This window comes from Oncorhynchus masou, chromosome 9 (assembly GCF_036934945.1).
Source record: "Oncorhynchus masou masou isolate Uvic2021 chromosome 9, UVic_Omas_1.1, whole genome shotgun sequence".
In the NCBI taxonomy this organism is placed as follows: domain Eukaryota; kingdom Metazoa; phylum Chordata; class Actinopteri; order Salmoniformes; family Salmonidae; genus Oncorhynchus; species Oncorhynchus masou.
This window is the reverse complement of record NC_088220.1, coordinates 67,203,258-67,228,644: the sequence shown is the minus strand read 5'-3', so window position 1 is coordinate 67,228,644 and position 25,387 is coordinate 67,203,258. Positions and strand designations below refer to the sequence as shown.

The window sequence follows — 25,387 nt, the reverse complement described above, 5'->3', positions numbered from 1 at the left end:
GGTATTTCCTAAGGGTTCACATACTTTTTCTTGCCACTGTATGTATACTGTAGCTAAGAAAGTAATACTAAGTGTATGTTGTGTAGTAAGCTATTAGTAGCCCATGTGCCTCGTCCAAATAATTTGGTCAGTTTTTTTCCTCTTAATTCCGCCTACTGTTCTGACTTGGTGGTGCACATGTAGCCTATAACCTGTTTTAGGGAAATGTCATCATTGAATATTGTAAGAGCTTTCATTGTCTGCTTTTTGCCCCCTTTATTTATCCTACGGTTCTGACTTGGTGTACAGGGAGAATACTGTAATATTGGCCCATGTTCTGAATTATGTATGTTTAAAAAGTGCTGAACAAATAGCTATATTGACTACATCCTAGCTCGCTCACTAATGTCTTTATCGAAATTACGTCGTCCCCTTACTGTAGTTTGTACATCTTAATTGTCAGTAGAAACCACCATTTGTTTAAGCAAGTCAGCCACATTAGCTATGTTTCTTTTAAGGAAGTAAATTAAGCTGAATTAACTGTTTCACTGCCAGACAAGGCTCCGCTGATAGCCAGGTGTTGCCTTGGTAAGGTTTTGCGACTTCTGTTGGAACTCTGCTGTTGGGACAGCTTAATGTAGGCCCTAACAGTTTGTGGGCACCGTTTGTCACCGTTATAGTGCAATTAATGTATTGTTTAGTGTTGTGTAGTGGCTTTGCTGGCATGCATTCCCCACCAAGATTTACATGCTAAAATCCCGCACCAAGATTTACATGCTAAAATTTCCACTGTACATATGAAGTGTGTAAAATAATATGTAGACATTAAAGTGACCAGAGTTCAATGACTATGTATACTGAACAATAATATAAACACAACATGGAACAATTTCGAAGATTTTACGAGTTACAGTTCATCCTAAGGAAATCGGTCAATTTAAATAAATTCATTAGGCCCTAATCTATGGATTTCACATGACTGGGAATACAGATATGCATCTGTTGGTCACAGATACCTTAAAGGTAGGGGTGTGTATTAGAAAACCAGTCAATATCTGGTGTGACCATCATTTGCCTCATGCAGCGCGGCACATCTCCTTCGCATAGAGTTTATTAGGCTGTTGATTGTGGCCTGTGGAATGTTGTTCCACTCCTCTTCAATGGTTGCTGGATATTGGTGGGAACTGGAACGATCCAAAGCATCCCAGAGACGTGTGGCATTATGTTGTGTGACAACTGAACTTTTTAGAGTGGGCTTTTATTGTCACCAGCACAACGTGCACCTGTGTAATGATCATGCCGTTTGATCAGTTTCTTGATACCTGTCAGGTGGATGGTATCTTGGCAAAGGAGAAATTATCCCTTACAGGGATGTAAACAAAGTTGTGCATAAAATTTGAGAGAAATGTGTGTATGGAAAATGTATGAGATCTTTTGTTTAGCTCATGAAACATGGGTCCAACACTTTGCACGTTGTGTTTATATTTTTGTTAAGTCTACATATGGAAGCTGTGTTTAAGGTGCAGGGCTGAGTACTGGGTGGTAGCTGGTTAGTAACAGTGACTAAAGTCATGTCTGTGATAGTGTGACGATGTCTTATCACATCTCTGGAAGATATTTTGTCATGCTCAGCACCTTGTTGGAATCAATTTGGAGTGTAATTTACATCATTCTGTGAGCCCCTCTGTTCGGTCTCCCTCTCAGGCCCACCAGAATGGGAGCAGAGTGGGGGGGAGGGGACAGTGAGGGACAGTGACTCAGCAGCAGGCTCTCTCTCTCTGCTGATGTGGATGGAGCAGCAGATTTATCACGGGTCTGACTCTGAGTCGGATCTCTGCCAGGCTTGTTCTGGTCACCAGAACATTAATATGATCTCACCCTCCTTTCACACCCTGTGTCCCTCTCTCCCTCTTTCCTTCCTTTATCAAATCCCTTGCTTGCTTCTTAAACTTACTCTCCTCATGCTCTGTGGATGCACCTCCCTCGTGAGAAAATGTCAGAGACATTAAAATGAAAAAACACGTCATATAACTATTTTAAGTAGGCCTAGTCTGCCGTGTTGACAAGTGCTTTGTTTCACCCCATTATTCCCTAATTATTCCCCACTTACATATTAGTACAATGAATACACATGATTGAATTTGTGTTATATGTATTCTGCTGTAATTCTACCTACCTAGTGTAATAAGCTAGAGAGTCAGTAAAGGTCTGGGTTGTGGTAACAGACATGGAGAGTGGTTAACATTAGTGATAGCTGCATTAGCTGTCTTAATGAGGTGTCATGTGTGCCCTCTTTAAGGTGATTCCAATGGGGGAATGGGATGCACTCTGACCCAGTCAGTGCCTGTGGTTTAGTTGCCTAATGTGTTTGGAGAGTTGTCTTTAAGGGGGCATGGAAAAGGTGCTTTGTGACACTAATGCCCAGTAGCTTCAGGAAGTGATATAGCTTCCTCACCTCCCCATGTATAATACCTTTAATGTTCTCAATGTGTTGTGAAAAGAACATCCATGACAAAACCCATGGCAAAACATGTCAACCCTCTCACAAAATATGTTCCCATATGTAAGCACACACACACACACACACACACACACGCACAGTCTTGTACTGCTAACCTTGTGGGGACACACAATTCAGTCCCATTCAAAATTCTATTTTCCCTAACCCGTACTCTTACCTTAAACCTAACCCTAAAACATACCCTAGCTTCTAAACCTAATCCTAACACTAATTATAACTTTTTACATTTATTTCACCTTTATTTAACCAGGTAGGCTAGTTGAGAACAAGTTCTCATTTACAACACCGACCTAGCAAAGATTTAGCAAAGCAGTGCGACACAAACAACAACAGAGTTACACATGGAATAAACGAACATACAATCAATAATACAATAGAAAAAGTCTATACAGTGTGTGCAGATGAGTTAGGATAACGGAGGTAAGGCAATAAATAGGCCATAGTGGCGAAATAATTACAATATAGCAATTAAACACTGGAGTGATAGATGTATGCAAGTAGAGATACTAAATGGTATGGGGATGAGGTAGTTGGATGGGCTATTTAGAGATGGGTTATGTACAGGTGCAGTGATCTGAGAGCTGCTCTGACAGCTGGTGCTAAAAGCTAGTGAGGAAGGTATGAGTCTCCAGCTTTAGTGATTTTTGCAGTTCGTTCCAGTCATTGGCAGCAGAGAACTGGAAGGAAAGGTGGCCGAAGGAGGAATTGGCTTTGGGGACAACCAGTGAAATATACCTGCTGGAGCGCGTGCTACGGTGACCAGTGAGCTGAGATAAGGCAGGGCTTTACCTAGCAAAGACTTATAGATGACCTGGAGCCAGTGGGTTTGGTGACAAATATGAAGCGAGGGCCAGCCAACGAGAGCATACAGGTCGCAGTGGTGGGTAGTATATTGGGCTTTGGTGACAAAAAGGATGGCACTGTGATAGACTGCATCCAGTTTCCCCGAGTAGAATGTCGAAGGGTATTTTGTAAATGACATCGCAAAAGTCGAGGATCGGTAGGATAGTCAGGTTTACGAGGGTATGTTTGGCAGCATGAGTCAAGGATGCTTTGTTACGAAAAACCCTAAACCCCCTAGAAATAGAATTTGACCTTGTGGGGACTGTCAAGTCCTGACCTTAGAGAGACATTTTATTTCTCTATTTGGTTAGGTCAGGGTGTGATTTGGGGTGGGAATTCTATGTTGTCTATTTCTTTGTTTTTGGCCGAGTATGGTTCCCAATAAGAGGCAGTGTCTATCGTTGTCTCTGATTGGGGATCATACTTAGGCAGCCCTTTTTCCCACTTTCTGTTGTGGGATCTTGTTTTTCATAGTTGCTGGTTTAGCGCTACATTACTTTACATGTCGTTTATCTTGTTTTTTTGGCATGTTCATTTAATAAATTCAGAACGTACGCCTACCACGCTGCACCAAACCCTAACTTGAACCCTAATCCTACTTTTAACACTAACCTTAACCCTTCCCTTAACTTTAACCCTTCCCCTAACTTTAACCCTTCCCCTAACTTTAACCCTTCCCCTAACTTTAACCCTTCACCTAACTTTAACCCTTCCCCTAAACCTAACTGTAACCCTTCACCTAACTTTAAATCTTCTCATAACCCTAATTTTAAACCTTCTCCTAACCCTAACTTTAAACCTTCTCCTAACCCTAACTCTGACCCTTCCCCTAACTCTGACCCTTCCCCTAACTTTAACCCTTCCCCTAACTTTATCCCTTCCCCTAACTTTAACCCTTCCCCTAACTTTAAACCTTCTCCTAACCCTAACTTTAAACCTTCTCCTAACCCTAACTTTAACCCTTCTCCTAACCCTAACTTTAACCCTTCACCTAACTTTAACCCTTCTCCTAACCCTAACTTTAACCCTTCCACTAACCCTAACTTTACCCTTTCCCCTAACCCTAACTTTAACCCTTCCACTGCACGTGTCTGACTGTTAGTTACTTATGGCTGGTTACTTATAGTAGTGGCTGATACTGTAAAGGCAGTTCCTTTATCATGTGGACCAAACACTCGCACTCAGAGCGGACTGCAGTGTTTGTCTGTACACACACACACACACACACACAAACACACACACAAAACAGCCATTATACAGTGCTGCCATGTCTTCCTACAGGGACATATTCTGCAGGGTTATTTTCAGTGACATAACAATGGAGGCTCCCCAACCCGGGCTGCACCAAGATGGGGATGCATAATTAAAAGCCGTAAGGGATAAAGAAAGGCCCTTATAAAATAAATGTCTCTGTATTATTCAGTAAGGCCAGTGCCATGGTAACTGTTATGTGGCAAGCTGAATTTGTATTATTCGTAATGATTCCGATGGAAGCATCCAACACATGACAAAACGCTAGACAATTTCCCCTATCCCTTAACACATACACAGACACCCACTTACACGCTGTCTCTCTCTTTCCACTTGCCATGAAAAGAACAACTGCAAAGTGGCCTGGGTTTGCCAGAATTTCAGAACAAAATCTTGTCTCGCTCTTTCTGTCAGTCTCTGAGTGAGACACACGATTGTTCTCCCTGGACTGGAGTTTTGCTGTTCCTTCTGTCTCCCTCTCAATTCAATTCAATTCAATGCAATTCAGAGGGCTTTATTAGCATGGAAAACATATGATTATATTGCCAAAACAAGTTAAATAGATAATAAACAAAATTCCCTGTCTGTACTTTAGTCTATTGTATTTCCTGTTATCAACATATTGCCTGATCTCCCAGAAGACATGAATAGCCTTTTCCCTGCCTGTATTGTTGCCTTTTTGGACCCCTGTGTATGACCTTCTGCCTGCCCCTGGACCCAGATACCTCCCTCCTCCTGTGTATGACCTTCTGCCTGCCCCTGGACCCAGCTACATGCCTCCTCCTGTGGTCCTTTACAAATAAACACCTGCTGCGCCCTGCGCTTGAAACCATCTGTCTCCCATTTTGTTCATTACAATATACAGTGTTGTAACGATGTGCAAGTAGTTAAACTACAAAAGGGAAAATAAATCAACATAAATGTGGGTTGTATTTACAATTGTGTTTTTTCCTCACTGGTTGCCCTTTTCTTGTGGCAATGATGGCGCACTGTGGAGTTCATCAAAATTGGATTTGTTTTTGGTGGGTTTGTGTAATCTGAGGTAAATATGTGTCTCTAATATGAACATACATTTGGCAGGAGGTTAGGAAGTGCAGCTCAGTTTCCACCTCTCTGTTTAGAGCAAAATAGCATTCTAGTTTTCTTGTTCATTCATTCCAATGTGCCAAGTAATTATCTATTTGTTTTCTCATGATTTGGTTGGGTCTAATTGTGGTGCTGTCCTGGGGCTCTGGGGGTGTGTTTGTGTTTGAACAGAGCCCCATGGCCAGCTTGCTTAAGGGACTCTTCTCCAGGTTCATCTCTCTGTAGGTGATGACTGTCAATATCTCTCTGTCTCTCTGTCTGTGTATTCACCATATTCTCTCCAAGGGGCCTGTTGTCATCTCCAATTCTTTATAAGCTTTCCTCCTGCGCGGTCAGAGCTTTCCAGGGGTATTTCTGCCAAACAGTTAAGTTTCAGGATGGAAAAAAGTTTTCAGTGTAAACTTTAATGACTAAAACCAGAGATAAAGTATGTGGAAAAGATCATGTCGCCATATATTTTTATAATATAATCTTGGAGAACTAACAGTCATCCATTCCTGGGGCGGCAGGGTAGCCTAGTGTTTAGAGCGTTGGACTAGTAACCAAAAGGTTGCAAGTTCGAAGTTCGAGCTGACAAGGTACAAATCTGTCGTTCTACCCCTGAACAGGCAGTTAACCCACTGTTCCTAGGCCGTCATTGAAAATAAGAATTTGTTCTTAACTGACTTGCCTAGTTAAATAAAGGTTTAAAAAAATTTAAAATAAAATACAAAGTAAAAGCTGGACTGTCTGGGAGAATAAATTCCTAAAACAATGATTTTAGCAGTATTGATTTTGTTATTAGGTTTGAGAAAAATAACATTAGCCATGACTGAATGCATAGAATATGTAGGAAAATAGCTTTAAAAGTAGAACATTTTCTCTCAGCTCCATGGCAAAACGTGTAGAATTGCAGGAATTGACCTTTAAAACGTCTCTATTTTCTATGAACATTTTTGTAGAATTGCAGGAAATTGGCTTAAATTCAAAAATCCGGTGCGATGGGGGCTTCTAAAATGTTCTCTAAAAGTCAGCCGAGCCAACAGCCAACCGTGTCCATTGACATGCCCCGCCACGCCCACCACCTAAGCCCCTTTTAGATCCAGAAAAAACCCTTCTTTCCCTGTATATCCAGCACCCTGATGTAATGCATAACATTATTAGTGCAAGGATAACGTAATAACATGATGCTGTTAATGTACAGTATGTGACATAGACAAGCACCATAGACTAGCAATATAATCTGACACAGGTTGATATGTTTTAGGTTATAAGCTTCCTTTTATCTATTTGTGGTCAAATGAAACGAGCTCTGAAGTGTTCAGAGATGCACCTAGCATCCTATAATAATCCATACAAACCTGCAAAACAACAGTCATATAACTAGCTGGCCATATTTTTGCTTCAACATGCTCTTGTGTGTTTGATTGCTGGCATTGGAAAGGGGATAGTACAGCCCATATCTGTTGATTTCTGTGTGAGGAGAAGGGATGGTGAAGAATGTATCTCAGCTTTGGGTTATTTTTGGATTGACTGTCATTCAAGTGGAGGTAGATTCTGGCTAAGACATAGTTTTCACAGGCTAAGTGCCATTTCTGCATCATATTCTCACACGTTTCTATCTAAGCTTTCCAATGCTACTGTGTGAGGAAAACCAATATAACAGAAAGCAGGGGACACTGACCCAAAGGCAGCAGCTGTGCTTTATATAGGCTGAAACAAGCCTGTTGTAATGATGTATCGTATGGGTTCAGGCCGGGGCAGTTGAGTGTTAACAGAATCTGAGCGCATTTAGTCTACCGTGTTAACACTCCCTGTATTCACACAGAGGCCTGCACCTCGTCATTAATGGACCGTGAGCCGTGTTATTTAGGAGCAGCCAGGCGTACACAGTCCACAGCGTCCGTCCGTGCCATTCCTGCCTGACGAGTGGCTAGCTAATGAAAGTGCACGCTGAAGGGTTCCATCTGTATGCTTGTTTTTTCAATGAGATAAAAAGAATAGGTCAGGTTTTGATTCGTCATAGGCCTGCTGATAAAGGCAGCATGGACATTTCGCCGTTTCTAACCCCAATCTGCATGTTTTTGTAAAGCACAACATTTTAATTGAATTACCCTTGTATTAAGGCATTGTTTCTCTTTTCAATGTTTTTATTATCATTTTCAAAGATTTTACAGCATGTCATATAGTTAATTGTGTTTCATCCATATCAGGTTATTTCAATGCATTAGTATGATTTCTTTCTAGATAAAATCCCTAATCTCAGACTAGTCATTCTGTAATACAGTCGCTGGGTGTACAGGTACATGAAGTATTGACTTGATCACAGTGGTTCCCTATAGTGGTCAGATTTCTAGGGGTACAGCAGTAAGTTGGGGCCCAAATAAAGAAATACCCCTCTCTCCCAGTCAGTCAGTCCTGCATGTCACAATCACCTCTCCTCACCACCCCCATGCCCAGAAACCTGCTTCTGCCACAGATGTCCTCCACAGATGGCCCTGTCCCGTTGGCGCCATGCCGTGTGTCCTGTGGATGGCTTTGTCCTGTTGGCAGCCTGTTTCCTCTCCCTCTGTCACCTCTCAGTGACCCTGCCCCCACAACTCCCTGCAGTCCCAAGTGCGCTGTCTTTCTGTCCCCAAGTGCCTCTCAAAGCAGGGCAGCAGGGATGGATGTACAGTGGTAGTTTCACTGTGATACATATTTAATTTATAGTCTAGTGTAAAACACTATCAGACTGTGGCTTGTACACACACACACACACACACACACACACACACTACAGCTTTGCTGAATTGTCTCAGCAGGACTCACTAAATATCTTCTCTGTGTCCTGTCTGTTGAGTGTAAGGGGGAGAAGTGTTGTTTTGACAAAGTTCTAATGTGAGTAAAGCACATTGATCCATGCTCAGAGGATGATGCTCTCAGATTGGAGCTTGTGCAACACTGCTTTCAGCGAAGTGCACTTTAATACACCATGCCAGTAGATAACCTAGTGTGTGAGTGCTATCCTAATATGTCCCAACACCCATTGACAGGATAAATATCTGATTGTGAGGTGGTCCATTCTTCCCAACTCCACCCCTCTTTGTTTCTCTCTCTCCCTCCCTTTCTCTCTCACTGTCTTTCTCTGGTCTCCCACTTCAAGAGTGGTGGCAACACACACACATGGCTTGTCGCCGTGGTAACACATGGCCAAATTACGCCTGGCTGAGACAGACACTTCTGATTCAGCTGTGCAATGCCGCATTGGGGTTGCCATGGTGACGGTGTAAACAGTCCTTTGGCCCAGAAAGACAGAACAGAGGCTCTCAACATTGGGTGGTCATTGGAACAGCGTCTAAAAGAACACAATGCTGACCCGTGTGGCACTAGTAGTAAACCAGTCCTGCGGCAGAACAAGCCATTTAGCTACTCCTATGGACCCCATACACTACCCAGTCATGCCTTAGTGTTTCTCTCAGTCTTGGTCAGTTGGGCCATCTGGGTCTCCCTTGGGTGCACAACAATGAGAGCAAATAAAAGTAGGTTAGTTTTGATGTAAGGCCAGGCAGTCTTATCCAGGCAGGGAGAGACTGGGCTGTGGGCTGGGTACGAGTCTTTGTCCCACAGCGCTAGCCAGAGCACCCACAGGGTCAATTATTTCCAGCACCAGACCTCAGGCATTTTTTGGGGTGTTTTCTTTACATGAAACTGAGGCTACATCATTAGGCGTATCATTGCAGTATGTCTGGTGCTGTACTATGTACTACTGTATGTATTATACAAAGTTGACAAATGGGTCTTTTTGATATATGCAGCTTTCAAATTTAAGAGCATGAGAAGGTTAGGTGTTTAATCCACTTTACATCAGCATTTTAAGCTATGTGAGTGACCTAACTTTGGACAAAGAGTTCCACCCCCTTGGTTAAGGCCTTTTTGGGAGAACCTGTGGGTGAAGTTTTCCGCTCAACCTGATGAACTTAGTGATATGGTGTATCCAGGCAGCATACACATCCTTAATAGGCTTTGAAAAAAAGTATAAATCACAACTTTGCCAGTGGTATTTTTAGATGCTCTCTGTCTTGATGGAACCACTCAAGTCCAACCCTGCAGAAGCAGCAAGAAGCTAAAGCCTGATGAAGGGTAATATTAATTTGTGTAAATGAGTTATTAATTATGGCCGTGTTTACACAGGAACCCCAATCTGATCTTTTTTCACTAATCAGATCATCTCTGAAAAATATATGCTGTGAAAAGATCTAATGTGATTGGTCAAAATACCAATTTGTGGAAAAATATCAGAATTGTGCTGCCTGTTTAAACTTAGGCCTAGCCTATGTGAAGCTAGGTATGTTGATTACTGAAGTGGCATTGGCTGATAAATTACCTTGTTGCCAACTTAAAACTACAGTTTTTTAGCGAGTCATGAGGATGACAGTATTTAAAGTGGTAACTTCAAATGCAAAGGTCAGTGAAAATAACTTAAGCAAGCGTTTTTCACTGCAGCAGATGACTAATGACAAAGTTGTAAATGCGAACGTCTTCGAAGTGCAGATTGACATATGGCTTAAGGTCTGTAGGAGTTGGACCATTAGATTTATGATCCATACGCCAGTGTAATATCTCAAGTATTTCATTGTTTCCTGTTTTCATTACACCAGCTATTGGTGGTGCTGGAGGCAACTATAAGTAAATAATAAACTGTAAATATTGAATCCACTATATGTTGTGAGATTAAAGTGTTAATACAAAAATTATACTGAACAAAATAAAAACGCAACCTTTAAAGTGTTGGTCCCATGTTTCATGAGCTAAAATAAAATATCCCAGACATTTTATATATGCACAAAAAGCTTATTTCTCTTAAATTTGTTTCCATCACTGTTAGGGAGCATTTCACCTTTGCCAAGATAATCCATCCACCTTACAGGTGTGGCATATCAAGAAGCTGATTAAACAGCATGATCATCACACAGGTGCACCTTGTGCTGGGGACAATAAAAGGCCACTCTAAAATGTCAGTTGTCACACAACACAATGCCACAGATATCTCAAGTTTTGAGGGAGCGTGCAATTGTCATGATGACTGCAGGAATGTCCACCAGATCTGTTGAATGTTAATTTCTCTACCATAAGTTGCTCCAACATCGTTTTAGAGAATTTGCCAGTATGTCCAACCGGCCTCACAACCGCAGACCACGTGTAACCACACCAGCCCAGGACTTCCACATCCGGCTTCTTCACCTGTAGGATCGTCTGAGACCAGTCACCCAGACAGCTGATGAAACTGAGTATTTCTGTCTGTTGTGGGGAAAAACAAATTATTATTGGTTGGGCCTGGCTCCTAACTGGGTGGGCCTATGCCCCCCAAGCCCTCCCATTGGGTCCTAATGAATATACAGAGAGACAGGACGGACAGCTGATCGTCCTCTCCAATTGACTGATTTCCTTAAGTGAACTGTAACTCAGTAAAATTGGTGAAATTGTTGTATTGTATTTTTGTTCAGTATACTTCACACCTTGTAAATAGAAGCATACCGGAATAGAAAGAGATGCTTGTATTGCCTATTGACATTTCACAATTAGAAATGGCCTAGTTCTTACGTGTGTTTGTAAATTCAGCAAAAAAAGAAACGTCCTCTCAGTGTCAACTGCGTTTATTTTCAGCAAACTTAAAACTTCTTAGGGCTGCAATCCCGTTACCGGGATTGATATGACAATAGCCAGTGAAAGTGCAGAGCGCCAAATTCAAACAGAAATCTCATAATTCAAATTCCTCAAACATACATGTATCTTATACCATTTTAAAGGTAATCGTGTTGTTAATCCCACCAGTGTCCGATTTCATAGGCTTTACAGCGAAAGCACCACAAACGATTATGTTAGGTCACCACCAAGTCACAGAAAAATTCAGCCATTTTTCCAGCCAAAGAGAGGAGTCACAAAAAGCAGAAATAGAGAGAAAATTAATCACTAACCTTTGATCATCTTCATCAGATGACACTCATAGGACTTCATGTTACACCATACATATGTTTTGTTCGATAAAGTGCATATTTATATTTTAAAAAATCTCAGTATACATTGGTGCGTTATGTTCACTAGTTCCAAAAACATCCGGTGATATTGCAGAGAGCCACATAATTTTACAGAAATACTTATTATAAATGTTGATGAAAATACAATTGTTAGACATGGAAATGTAGATACACTTCTCCTTAATGCAACCGCTGTGTCAGATTTCAAAAAAACTTTACGGAAAAAGCAAACCATGCAATAATCTGAGTACAGCTTTCAGACGACAAAGCAGCCAAAAAGATATCCACCATATTGGGTAGTCAACAGAAGTCAGAAATAGCATTATAAATATTCACTTACCAGGAATGCACTCCCCGGGATCCCAGTTCCACATTAAATGTTTGATTTAGTTCGATAATGTCCATCATTTATGTCCAAAGAACTACTTTTGTTTGCACGTTTGGTAAACAAATCCAAAGTCATGAAGCGCTTTCCCTAGATGCAGACGAAATGTCAAAAAGTTCCGTTCCTGTCTGTAGAAACATGTCAAACGATTTATGGAATCAATCTTTAGGATGTTCTTAACATAAAACGTCAATAATGTTCCAACTGGAGAATTCCATTGTCTTCAGAAGTGCGATGGAACAGAGCTCCCTCTCATGTGAACGCACATGGTCAGAGCATGGTCAGCTCATGGCAGACCTTACTCATTCCCTTCGCATTCGGTCCCACTTCACAGTAGAATCCTCCAACAAGTTTCTAAAGACGGTTGACATCTAGTGGAAGCCTTAGGAAGTGCCAACCTCAGATTTCCCACTTCCTGTTTGGATTTCTTCTCAGGTCTTTGCCTGCCATATGAGTTCTGCTATACTCACAGACATCATTCAAACAGTTTTAGAAACCTCAGAGTGTTTTCTTTCCAATATTAATGATAATATGCATATATTAGCAACTGGGACTGAGGAACAGGCCATTTTTCATCCAAGCTACTCAATACTGCCCCTGCAGCCATAAGAAGTTTTAACATGAGTAAATATTTGTAGAAACATGACAAGATTCAACAACTGAGACAAACTGAACAAGTTCCACAGACATGTGACTAACCTAAATGGAAAAATGTGTCCCTGAACAAAGGGGGGAGTCAAAATCAAAAAGTAACCGTCAGTATCTGGTGTGGCAACCAGCTGCATTAAGTACTGCAGTGCCTCTTCCTCATGGACTGCACCAGATTTGCCAGTTTTTGCTGTGAGGTGTTACCCTACTCTTCCACCAAGGCACCTGCAAGTTCCCGGATATTTCTGGGGGGAATGGCCCTAGCCCTCACCCTCCAATCCAATAGGTCCCAGATGTGGTCAATGGGATTGAGATCCGGGCTCTTTGCTGGCCATGGCAGAACACTGACATTCCTGTCTTGCAGGAAATCATGCACAGAACGAGTAGTATGGCTGGTGGCATTGTCATGCTGGAGGGTCATGTCAGGATGAGCCTTTCGGGAACGGTACCACATGAAGGAGGAGGATGTGTTCCCTGTAACGCAGAGCATTGAGATTGCCTGCAATGACAACAGGCTCAGCCCGATGATGCTGTGACACACCGCCCCAGACCATGACGGACCCTCCACCTCCAAATCGATCCTGCTCCAGAGTACAGGCCTCGGTGTAATGCTCATTCCTTCGACGATAAACTCGAATCCGACCATCACCCCTGGTGAGACAAAACCGTGACTCGTCAGTGAAGAGCACTTCTTGCCAGTCCTGTCTGGTTCAGCAACAGTGGGTTTGTGCCCATAAGCGACGTTGTTGCCGGTGATGTCTGTTGAGGACCTGCCTTAAAACAGGCCTAAAAGCCCTCAGTCCTGCCTCTCTCAGCCTATTGCGGACAGCCTGAGCACTGATGGAGGGATTGTGCGTTCCTGGTGTAACTCAGGCAGTTGTTGTTGCCATCCTGTACCTGTCCCGCAGGTGTGATGTTCGGATGTACCGATCCTGTGCAGGTGTTGTTACACGTGGTCTGCCACTTCGAGGAAGATCAGCTGTCCATCCTGTCTCTCTGTAGCGCTGCCTTAGGTGTCTCACAGTACGGACATTGTCATTTATTGCCCTGGCCACATCTGCAGTCCTCATGCCTCCTTGCAGCATGCCTAAGGCACGTTCACTCAGATGAACAGGGACCCTGGGCATCTTTCTTTTGGTGTTTTTCAGAGTCAGTAGAAAGGCCTCCTTTTAGTGTCCTACGTTTTCAGAACTGTGACCTTAATTGCCTACTGTCTGTAAGCTGTTAGTGTCTTAATGACCGTTCCACAGGTGCATGTTCATTAATTGTTTATGGTTCATTGAACAAGCATGGGAAACAGTGTTTAAACCCTTTACAGTGAAGATCTGTGAAGTTATTTTGATTTTTACTAATTAGCTTTGAAAGACAGGGTCCTGAAAAAGGAACGTTTAATTTTTTGCTGAGTTTAGGTGGGTGGACTGGACTGTACTGTATGTGTATTGTTTGTATGTATAAGTTTTATATCAGTGTGCTCTGGGGTGTAGTGGGCCTTCTGGGGATTGGTTGTATGATTCAGAAGAGGCCAGAATGTAAAGTGACCTGAATGCCGGTGATGTCAGCCCCTCCATTCATGAACACCATGAATAATTGAGTGGCCAGCAGGCTCAGAGCACCAAGCAGTGGCAGAATGCAAAGTAGAGCCACCACTTTCTGTCTTTCTCTTCCTCCCTCACTCTCTCAGCCACTGTCACTCTCCCTCCCTCACTCTCTCTACCACTGTCACTCTCCCACCCTCACACTCTCTCTGCCACTGTCACTCTCCCTCCCTCACTCTCTCTGCCACTGTCACGTTCCCTCCCTCACTCTCTCTGCCACTGTCACGTTCCCTACCTCTCTGCCACTGTCACTCTCTCTCCCTCACTCTCTCTGACATTGTCACTCTCCCTCCTTCACTCTCTCTGCCACTGTCACTGTCACTCTCCCTCCCTCACTCTCTCTGCCACTGTCCCTCTCCCTCCCTCATACTCTCACTGCCACTGTCACGTTCCCTCCCTCACTCTCTCTCTGCCACTGTCACATTCCCTCCCTCACTCTCTCTGCCACTGTCACTCTCCCTCCCTCACTCTCTCTGCCACTGTCACTCTCCCTCCCTCACTCTCTGCCACTGTCACGTTCCCTCCCTCACTCTCTCTGCCACTGTCACGTTCCCTACCTCTCTGCCACTGTCACTCTCTCTCCCTCACTCTCTCTGACATTGTCACTCTCCCTCCTTCACTCTCTCTGCCACTGTCACTCTCCCTCCCTCACTCTCTCTGCCACTGTCCCTCTCCCTCCCTCATACTCTCACTGCCACTGTCACTCTCCCTCCCTCACTCTCTCTGCCACTGTCACGTTCCCTCCCTCACTCTCTCTCTGCCACTGTCACATTCCCTCCCTCACTCTCTCTGCCACTGTCACTCTCCCTCCCTCACTCTCTCTGCCACTGTCACTCTCCCTCCCTCACTCTCTCTGCCACTGTCCCTCTCCCTCCCTCATACTCTCACTGCCACTGTCACTGTCCCTCCCTCACTCTCTCTGCCACTGTCACATTCCCTCCCTCACTCTCTCTCTGCCACTGTCACATTCCCTCCCTCACTCTCTCTGCCACTGTCACTCTCCCTCCCTCACTCTCTCTGCCACTGTCACTCTCCCTCCCTCACTCTCTCTGCCACTGTCACGTTCCCTCCCTCATTCTCTCTGCCACTGTCCCTCTCCCCCTCTTCTACTCTACCAGCCTGTGTGTGCCTGTGAATATTGGATAAAACTGGTGATTGTGAGAGTTGAGAACACCCTTGCTTGGATACAGACATAGCAGGCGCAAAAATCAAGAGGAAGCGGTGACAAATGCATGGGGAACAGGGCGCACCAGTCAAGAGGAAGAGCTGACAAATGCACAGGGAACAGGAGAGGGGGGAGTCTGTGAGTGAAAAGGGGAGGGAGGGAGCAGCCTCAGAGAGATAGACACAGAGAGATAGAAATAGGCTGTGGACTAGCCTCAGTACACCCTCCAAAAGGAACGATCTGTGCTCTCTCTGCTTCCTCTCATCCGCCTGGCATGCTCCGGAACCCATCCTCCCCCCTTCCCCTCATCCTCCTGTCCCTCCTCCTTTCCCCCATCCATGGCTCCCTCTGGTTGAATGAAGCCTTGGCTTGAAAGGGGGCTGATCGCATCGGAGCTGGGTCTACATGGCTACCAGGTTAGTGGGGAGGGAGAGAGCAGCCTGCCTGTCTGCATGCAGAAAGACAGACACACTTGTGCTGCATTCCAGTGCTGTATATGCAGATGGGTGGAGGTGGAAGGGGAGTGTCTGTCAACAGCACAGCGATCCTCTTGTCCCGTTTGACAGGTGTTGTCACAGGGACGTAATCTAGCTTGTTATTAAGAGATCACGCTGGCAGGAGGAGATCAGACCCCTAAGCCTGCTGAAGGAAATCTCCCAGGGCTCTTCTCTTCTCTCTATTCTGTTCTGTTCTCTCCCGGGGAGAGAGGAGGAGAAGGAGCTCTCAGATGAGCCTTGGATGAACGGCTCCTTGCTGCTCCTTTCTCTATATGAGGATATGGAGGTTTTTGAGTGCATCACAGCAACCAATGGAAGCTGGATATTTGTGAACAATGTAAAGGATGCTGTTGTGCCTATGATTGACTGGTGAGGAGTTGAGACCATCGATCGGCTTGGACATGGTGGCCTTGTAGTTCTGTGGCCCAAGCGGATTTAACGTGTGTGTGTGTGTGTGTGTGTGTGTGTGTGTGTGTGTGTGTGTGTGTGTGTGTGTGTGTGTGTGTGTGTGTGTGTGTGTGTGTGTGTGTGTGTGTGTGTGTGTGTGTGTGTGTGTGTGCGTGCGTGCGTGCGTGCGTGTGTGTGAGGCATGTATGTAGGTAGTTGGGGGGGTAGTGTGTTTATTGTATGGAGTTTATTGCATGGGTGTGTGTACGTGATGTTTGAGTGTGGTGTGTGAAAGTGTAGGCTAGTATTAGTTGTGTGTATGTGCTGTTTGAAGCTATGTCATGCATGATTTGTGTGCGTGCGTGTGTTGCCGTTGAGTTCGGTCCACCCCTGCACTTTTAGAATGGTGAAGCACAAGGTCCATTGCCAGATGGGTATTTTCCAGGGTCAGCAAAAGCGTCAGTGAGAACAAGGCCCCTCGGAACAGCCCGGAACTCTGGGCATTGTGAAGCGAAGCGTTGCCCTCCTCATTTGGATAGCCTGAGCCCAGAGATTTAGAGCACATTACAAACAGACAGCAACAAAGTGTCACCAGCAGACGGATTTGCTTTTCTCACTGGGCATGTGTAGAGTACCAATCTCATTATAATGCTTTTTAACCTGCATCTTATTGCTCAGTGTTCTTTCTTTGACCATCATTTGCTTGTGTGGTCTATATTTGGTCTATTTGTGTTCCATGTGCAGTCCAAGTGCATTGTTTTGTCGTTCTGCTGCAGTATGTACAGTCCATGTTCTTATCAACCTTATCTTACATACAATACAGTCAGGACTGATTGTTTCTGGTGCTGTAATGCAGATCAGCCCAGCTGCTTCCCTGCCTTAGGGACCTGCTGTAGCTACACACACAACCTGGTCTTAGGGCAATTTGTAGGATTTGGTACGTACATTTAGTATGGTATATTACATTACTTTAAAAAATATCATACAAATTAGAGGATGTACAGTATCATATGTCTAACCCGGGCGTACAGCAGCATATGAATTACTTGAAGTAACATATTATACATATTTGAGAACGTATAGTATTGTATGTCTTTCTCTGAGGCCAGTTTGCTAGTTGCAACAAAGGAGAATTATGGGCAGAATTTCTGTTGGTGGTTAGGTGAACTAACGACAAAGGTTAGACAAATTATGCAGCAGGTTAGGTCAAATGGGTTAAGGGTAGAATTAGGGTTAGGGGAAAAGTTAAAATGCTACAGTTGTCTTCGACTCGAGCAGGCAACCTTTGGATTGCGAGACGGTCGCAACTAAACACTCATACATCCTCCCTGATAAACCTCCCTACTTTCTGTCTAAAGTAATTAGACCATTAGTAGGTATCATACGTCTTGGAGGGGCTCAGAAATAAGTATTGTATGGCCGTGAAGCCAGGCTTCAAAACTGTATGCAAATTATGTTATTAGATGGCAGATTGAGTATTATACTAATGTAGCGGAAAAAGTGTCAGGTTACCCTTCTCTACTCAATCCTCAATCAAAGTCAACCATGATAGTGTTGTCTCTCTCTCTCTCCCTCCCTCTCCAAATCCCTTATTTCCAGTTAAAAGGCCAAGCTCAACAGAAGGTCTGTCTCTGCCCAGTAGATTATATATAGAAGCATATTATGAATATTGAAATAAATTCTCTCTAGTCACAGTTGCTATAGCAATATTCATATAGACGGTGCTTTGTTGCGCTTCATTTGTGGGGGCGAGAAGCCAGATAGGCTTTTTAGCTGTTCACCCACAATCTGCCATGAATTGTCTCTCACTAGTTATGACAACCACATCATTTTCTCTTACGAGTCATAATATACAAATGGTGCAGCTACTTTAATATTTTGTGTCATTGTTCTGGGTCAGCTTCAGGTATAGGCTAATGTCCAGAAACAGCTGTCTCTATTGTTCTGCAGTAGGATGCCATTCTTACCGCCCATGTATCGGTCCTCTCCTCTCATGCTGAACAAATGGGAGACAATTTACTTGACAGTAATGTGTTTGGTTCATAGAGTAACCCATTGTAGCATGTGTACTTATTCCTCATGTTATTATTTGTTTAAATTCTGCATTGTTGGGAAGGGCCCATAAGTAAACGTTTCACTGTTAGTGTACACCTGTTGTAAATTAAGCATGTGACATATATCATTTGATTTGGCTAAGGCTATAACGCTCTTGTCTGACTGTACATGTTAGCAGCATGTGTACCTGGTCTTGTCTAATAAGCAAAGACACACATTACTGGGAGTGAGCTGATCAAACCTCCATTCATATGCTGAGGATTTATCCATGTTCCCATTGTTTTGTTTTATCTCAAGAGGAGAGCACTGCCGAGAATTCCCTGTCGAAAAGCAGTGATGTTGGTTTCCATGGAGACGCAACCTTTATCATGTTGAGGGATGTGTGATCCAACTCTGAATGCTCACGATAACTGGCTGCACTTTTCTGAACATTTTTCAGACACACATTCAATGTATTTAGGCTCTAGGCATGCAATATTAGTCGGCTTAGGTTGATGATTCATGTTTTGAAATACAGGTGCATAGGCTTCTATCCAAACAGGAGACAGAGAACAGAGCTGACAGCAGGTGATGTTAGGGCCTGTGATCATTATGACCCTGGGGTCAGTCAGAGCCATTACACTTATGGAGTGAGACTGGCCATAATGGGGTTATAAACCCACAGTTAATGGTAATGATGATGACTGGCAGATATCTGACTGGGTAGTTCTAGTATGGTGTGTGCTCAGTTCTGATCTTAACTCTGTCTGGTTCTGTAGATCTGATGAAAGTCAGGTGAGCGTGAGATCGTTCGTTAGTAACTGAGCCAGGATGTGACATGAAAGATGATGCAGCTCACACAGCCCACTGGCATATGAGAACTGTTCTTTGTGTGTGTCAGTGTCTGCGTCAATGTGCACCCAGGTGCATCTGCGCCCTGTGGGTGCGTACGTCTATACTTGTGTGTGTGTGTGTGTGTGTGTGTGTGTGTGTGTGTGTGTGTGTGTGTGTGTGTGTGTGTGTGTGTGTCTCAGACAGTCTCTGGGTTCAGGCAGTGATTCACATGCAGGAGAAATAGCAGTGTCCTCTGCTTTTTACCAGCTCATTGCATTATTCGCTGATACCACAGCACTACATATTATGAGGGCCGCTTGTGAGACATTTCATGTACACTCATATTTCCTGTACACTCATATATATCCTGTACACTTTTACATGCGTACAGTTGAAGTCGGAAGTTTAAATACACCTTAGCCAAATACATTTAAACTCAGTTTTCACAATTCCTCACATTTAATCTCAGTAAAAAATCCCTGTTTTAGGTCAGTTAGAATCACCACTTTATTTTAAGAATGTGAAATGTCAGAATAATAGTAGAGATAATTATTTATTTCAGCTTTTATTTCTTTCATCACGTTCCCAGTGGGTAGGAAGTTTACATACACTCAATTAGTATTTGGTAGCATTGCCTTTAAATTATTTAACTTGGGTCAAACGTTTCGGGTAGCAAGTCTCCCCTTTTTCCTCCAAACATAACGATGGTCATTATGGCCAAACAGTTCTATTTTTGTTTCATCAGACCAGAGGACATTTCTCCAAAAAGTATGATCTTTGTCCCCATGTGCAGATGCAGTCTTTTTTATGGTGATTTTGGAGCAGTGGCTTATTCCTTGCTGAGCGGCCTTTCAGGTTATGTCGATATAGGACTCGTTTTACTGTGGATAAAGATACTTTTGTATCTGTTTCCTCCAGCATCTTCACAAGGTACTTTACTGTTGTTCTGGGATTGAGTAGCATTTTTCGCACCAAAGTACGTTCATCTCTAGGACAAAGAACGTGTCTCCTTCCTGAGTGGCATGACGGCTGCGTGTTTATACTTGCGTACTATTGTTTGTACAGATGAATGTGGTACCTTCAGGCGTTTGGAAATTTCTCCCAAGGATGAGAGGTCTACAATTTTTTTTCTGGGGTCTTGGCTGATTTCTTTTGATTTTCCCATGATATCAAGCAAAGAGGCACTGAGTTTGAAGGTAGGCCTTGAAATACATCCACAGGCACACCTCCAATTGACTCAAATTATGTCAATTAGCCTATCAGAAGCTTCTAAAGCCATGACATTTTCTGGAATTTTCCAAGCTGTTTAAAGGCACAGTCAACTTAGTGTATATAAACTTATGAACCACTGGACTTGTGATACAGTGAAATAATCTGTCTGTAAACAATTGTTGGAAAAATGACTTGTGTCATGCGTAAAGTAGATGCCCTAACCGACTTGCCAAAACTATAGTTTGTTAACAAGAAATTTGTGGAGTGGTTGAAAAACAAGTTTTAATGACTCCCACCTAAGTGTATGTAAACTTCCAACTTCAATTGTATACCGTTACACACACATGAGTATAGGCCTTTACTCACAAATGCTCAAACATATTCTGAATCATCATTCTCTTGAATATTGAAGTATTATGCAGTAGGTGCGTGTGCATACAGTCAGTTCTCCAGAAACATGCAGTACATTTGTACAAACATACTTTTGCTTATCAAATACAACACCACATAATTTGTTTGTAACCACAATATACTCGATCAGTGCTGAGGATCCATCCCATTAGTTAAATGAGAGATCATCTCTGGGTACTGCAGAGCACAGCCACAGAGATCCCTGACAGTTAGGATCAGCCAGTTCACTACCCAGCCCCACCCAGTTCACTACCCACAGCACCACCCAGTTAACCACCCTGTTCACTACCCAGTTCCCCACCTAGTTCACTACCCAGTTCCCCACCTAGTTATCCACCAAGTTCCACACCTAGTTATCCACCAAGTTCCACACCTAGTTCCCCACCTAGTTATCCACCCTGTTCCCCACCTAGTTATCCACCCTGTTCCCCACCTAGTTATCCACCCAGTTCACTACCCAGATCCCCACCCAGTTCCCCAACCAGTTCACTAGCGTTGACCAATAGCAGTGGATTATAAAGGGAATAGGGTGTCATTTGGGACGTTGTCTTTGCAGGCTGGTCTCAAGAGACAGGACCTAATAAACAGGTTGGCCTGTGGTTCAGGAAGGGAAGCGTCCCTTGCTCCACTCCTCCACTTCTCTCCTCCTTTCCTCTCCTCTCTTCCTCGCCTCTCCTTTACTCCTCTCCTATCCTCCTCTGCACTCCTCTTCTATTAGCGCTACATGTTTCTCTACCTCTTTCCAATCTGTCTGTCTTGATCGTCTGTAATGTAGGCAGTATACAATGGCCAGGAGAGTTTGTCTTTGGGAAGGCTGGAGATGGAGAGGGAGAGATTGAGAGAGAGAGGCTGGCATCGTTCCTCCTGTCCCCTGCTACAGTGTTCTCTGGTCATATTTTCAGATTGACACTTGCACCATAACTCAACTGAATATCAACAACATTATAATAACCATGGTACTTAACTGCCCCTGGTAGTCTGAGGGTCTGCTCATGGACTTGTTCTCATCTGTCCAGAATCGTTAGAAAAACCTTATTTTGTCTATAGCTCATCTTTCCATGGTGTCGATAACTTGTTCAGTCTGAAGAGATTGAAAACAGCACCTACATCATTAGGATTTTTAAGCATGAAAATGAGATTGCAAAAAAGCTATCCAACAAAGGTTTAATTGTCAATGTCAGGTGGATTAAGTTCAATTATTTTCCAAATATAATTTTTCAGTGTGTATTTACACGTGCACCCTGGGTGAGTGCTTCTCCTGGCTCTTCAAAGATACAGCAGTGGGATATTACATCTATTATCTGACTCATGGTTTTCACTAATCCTCATGACTCATGTAGAGTATGCCATCTGTTTTTGACCATGCTATTTTTTCTGGTGCTTGCTGTTGCTGCTGTTATTGGTCTGTGGGTTATGTAGGCTAGCTGCTGCTGTTGTTGTTGTTGGTATGTGGGTTATGTAGGCTAGCTGCTGCTGTTTCTGCTGTTGTTGGTCTGTGGGTTATGTAGGCTAGCTGCTGTTGTTGTTGTTGGTCTGTGGGTTATGTAGGCTAGCTGCTGTTGTTGTTGTTGGTCTGTGGGTTATGTAGGCTAGCTGCTGTTGCTGGTTTGTGGGTTATGTAGGCTTGCTGCTGCTGTTGGTCTGTGGGTTATGTAGGCTAGCTGCTGCTGCTGTTGTTGGTCTGTGGGTTGTGTAGGCTAGCTGCTGCTTCTGCTGTTGTTGGTTTGTGGGTTATGTACACTAGCTTCTGCTGCTGTTGTTGGTCTATGGGTTATGTACACTAGCTGCTGCTACTGTTGTTGGTCTGTGGGTTATGTAGGCTAGCTGCTGCTGTTGGTCTGTGGATTATGTAGGCTAGCTGTTGCTGCTGCTGTTGGTCTGTGGGTTATGTTCACTAGCTGCTGCTGCTGCTGTTGGTCTGTGGGTTATGTGGGCTAGCTGTTGCTGCTGTTGTTGGTCTGAGGGTTATGTAGGCTAGCTGCTGCTTCTGCTGTTGGTCTGTGGGTTATGTAGGCTAGCTGTTGCTGCTGCTGTTGGTCTGTGGGTTATGTGGGCTAACTGCTGCTGTTGCTGCTGTTGTTGGTCTGTGGGTTATGTAGGCTAGCTGCTGCTGCTGCTGCTGTTGTTGGTCTGAGGGTTATGTAGGCTAGCTGCTGCTGCTGCTGCTGTTGTTGGTCTGAGGGTTATGTAGGCTAGCTGCTGCTGCTGCTGTTGTTGTTGGTCTGAGGGTTATGTAGGCTAGCTGCTGCTGTTGGTCTGTGGGTTATGTAGGCTAGCTGTTGCTGCTGCTGTTGGTCTGTGGGTTATGTACACTAGCTGCTGCTGCTGCTGTTGGTCTGTGGGTTATGTAGGCTAGCTGTTGCTGCTGCTGTTGGTCTGTGGGTTATGTAGGCTAGCTGTTGCTGCTGCTGTTGGTCTGTGGGTTATGTGGGCTTGCTGCTGTTGCTGCTGTTGTTGGTCTGTGAGTTATGTAGGCTAGCTGCTGCTTCTGCTGTTGGGCTGTGGGTTATGTAGGCTAGCTGTTGCTGCTGCTGTTGGTCTGTGGGTTATGTGGGCTAACTGCTGCTGTTGCTGCTGTTGTTGGTCTGTGGGTTATGTAGGCTAGCTGCTGCTGCTGTTGTTGGTCTGAGGGTTATGTAGGCTAGCTGCTGCTGCTGCTGCTGTTGTTGGTCTGAGGGTTATGTAGGCTAGCTGCTGCTGCTGCTGCTGCTGTTGTTGTTGGTCTGAGGGTTATGTAGGCTAGCTGCTGCTGTTGGTCTGTGGGTTATGTAGGCTAGCTGTTGCTGCTGCTGTTGGTCTGTGGGTTATGTACACTAGCTGCTGCTGCTGCTGTTGGTCTGTGGGTTATGTAGGCTAGCTGTTGCTGCTGCTGTTGGTCTGTGGGTTATGTAGGCTAGCTGTTGCTGCTGCTGTTGGTCTGTGGGTTATGTGGGCTAACTGCTGCTGTTGCTGCTGTTGTTGGTCTGTGGGTTATGTAGGCTAGCTGCTGCTTCTGCTGTTGGTCTGTGGGTTATGTAGGCTAGCTGTTGCTGCTGTTGTTGGTCTGAGGGTTATGTAGGCTAACTGCTGCTGTTGCTGCTGCTGTTGGTCTGTGGGTTATGTGGGCTAGCTGCTGCTGTTGCTGCTGTTGTTGGTCTGAGGGTTATGTAGGCTAGCTGCTGTTGCTGCTGCTGTTGTTGGTCTGAGGGTTATGTAGGCTAGCTGCTGTTGCTGCTGTTGTTGGTCTGTGGGTTTTGTAGGCTAGCTGCTGCTTCTGTTGTTGGTCTGTGGGTTTTGTAGGCTAGCTGCTGCTTCTGTTGTTGGTCTGTGGGTTTTGTAGGCTAGCTGCTGCTGTTGTTTTTGGTCTGTGGGTTATGTAGGCTAGCTGCTGCTGTTGTTTTTGGTCTTTGGGTTATGTAGGCTAGCTGCTGTTGTTGTGGTTATTGATCTGTGGGTTATGTAGGCTAGCTACTGTTGTTGTGGTTATTGATCTGTGGGTTATGTAGGCTAGCTGCTGTTGTTGTGGTTATTGATCTGTGGGTTATGTAGGCTAGCTGCTGTTGTTGTGGTTATTGATCTGTGGGTTATGTAGGCTAGCTGCTGTTGTTGTGGTTATTGATCTGTGGGTTATGTAGGCTAGCTGCTGTTGTTGTGGTTATTGATCTGTGGGTTATGTAGGCTAGCTACTGTTGTTGTGGTTATTGATCTGTGGGTTATGTAGGCTAGCTGCTGTTGTTGTGGTTATTGATCTGTGGGTTATGTAGGCTAGCTACTGTTGTTGTGGTTATTGATCTGTGGGTTATGTAGGCTAGCTGCTGTTGTTGTGGTTATTGATCTGTGGGTTATGTAGGCTAGCTACTGTTGTTGTGGTTATTGATCTGTGGGTTATGTAGGCTAGCTGCTGTTGTTGTGGTTATTGATCTGTGGGTTATGTAGGCTAGCTACTGTTGTTGTGGTTATTGATCTGTGGGTTATGTAGGCTAGCTGCTGTTGTTGTGGTTATTGATCTGTGGGTTATGTCGGCTAGCTGCTGTTGTTGTGGTTATTGATCTGTGGGTTATGTAGGCTAGCTACTGTTGTTGTGGTTATTGATCTGTGGGTTATGTAGGCTAGCTGCTGTTGTTGTGGTTATTGATCTGTGGGTTATGTAGGCTAGCTGCTATTGTTGTGGTTATTGATCTGTGGGTTATGTAGGCTAGCTGCTGTTGTTGTTGTTATTGATCTGTGGGTTATGTAGGCTAGCTGCTGTTGTTGTGGTTATTGATCTGTGGGTTATGTAGGCTAGCTGCTGTTGTTGTGGTTATTGATCTGTGGGTTATGTAGGCTAGCTACTGTTGTTGTGGTTATTGATCTGTGGGTTATGTAGGCTAGCTGCTGTTGTTGTGGTTATTGATCTGTGGGTTATGTAGGCTAGCTACTGTTGTTGTGGTTATTGATCTGTGGGTTATGTAGGCTAGCTGCTGTTGTTGTGGTTATTGATCTGTGGGTTATGTAGGCTAGCTGCTGTTGTTGTGGTTATTGATCTGTGGGTTATGTAGGCTAGCTACTGTTGTTGTGGTTATTG

General features: G+C 44.1%; 1 protein-coding gene across 5 annotated transcripts in view; it reads left to right on the top strand.

The window, feature by feature from the left end:
- LOC135546536 (protein Aster-B-like) overlaps positions 1 to 25,387 on the top strand; it is a 107,950-nt gene that overhangs the window by 59,278 nt on the left and 23,285 nt on the right. The window contains exon 1 of one of the 5 annotated variants that reach the window (XM_064975041.1): positions 15,668 to 15,885. The exons of the other annotated variants lie outside the window; for them this stretch is intronic. Within the exon in view, the coding sequence (XP_064831113.1) occupies positions 15,875 to 15,885 (11 nt within the window). The 5' untranslated portion in view covers positions 15,668 to 15,874. Of the gene's footprint in view, positions 1 to 15,667; positions 15,886 to 25,387 lie in introns of those variants that run through there. 5 annotated transcript variants of the gene reach the window in all.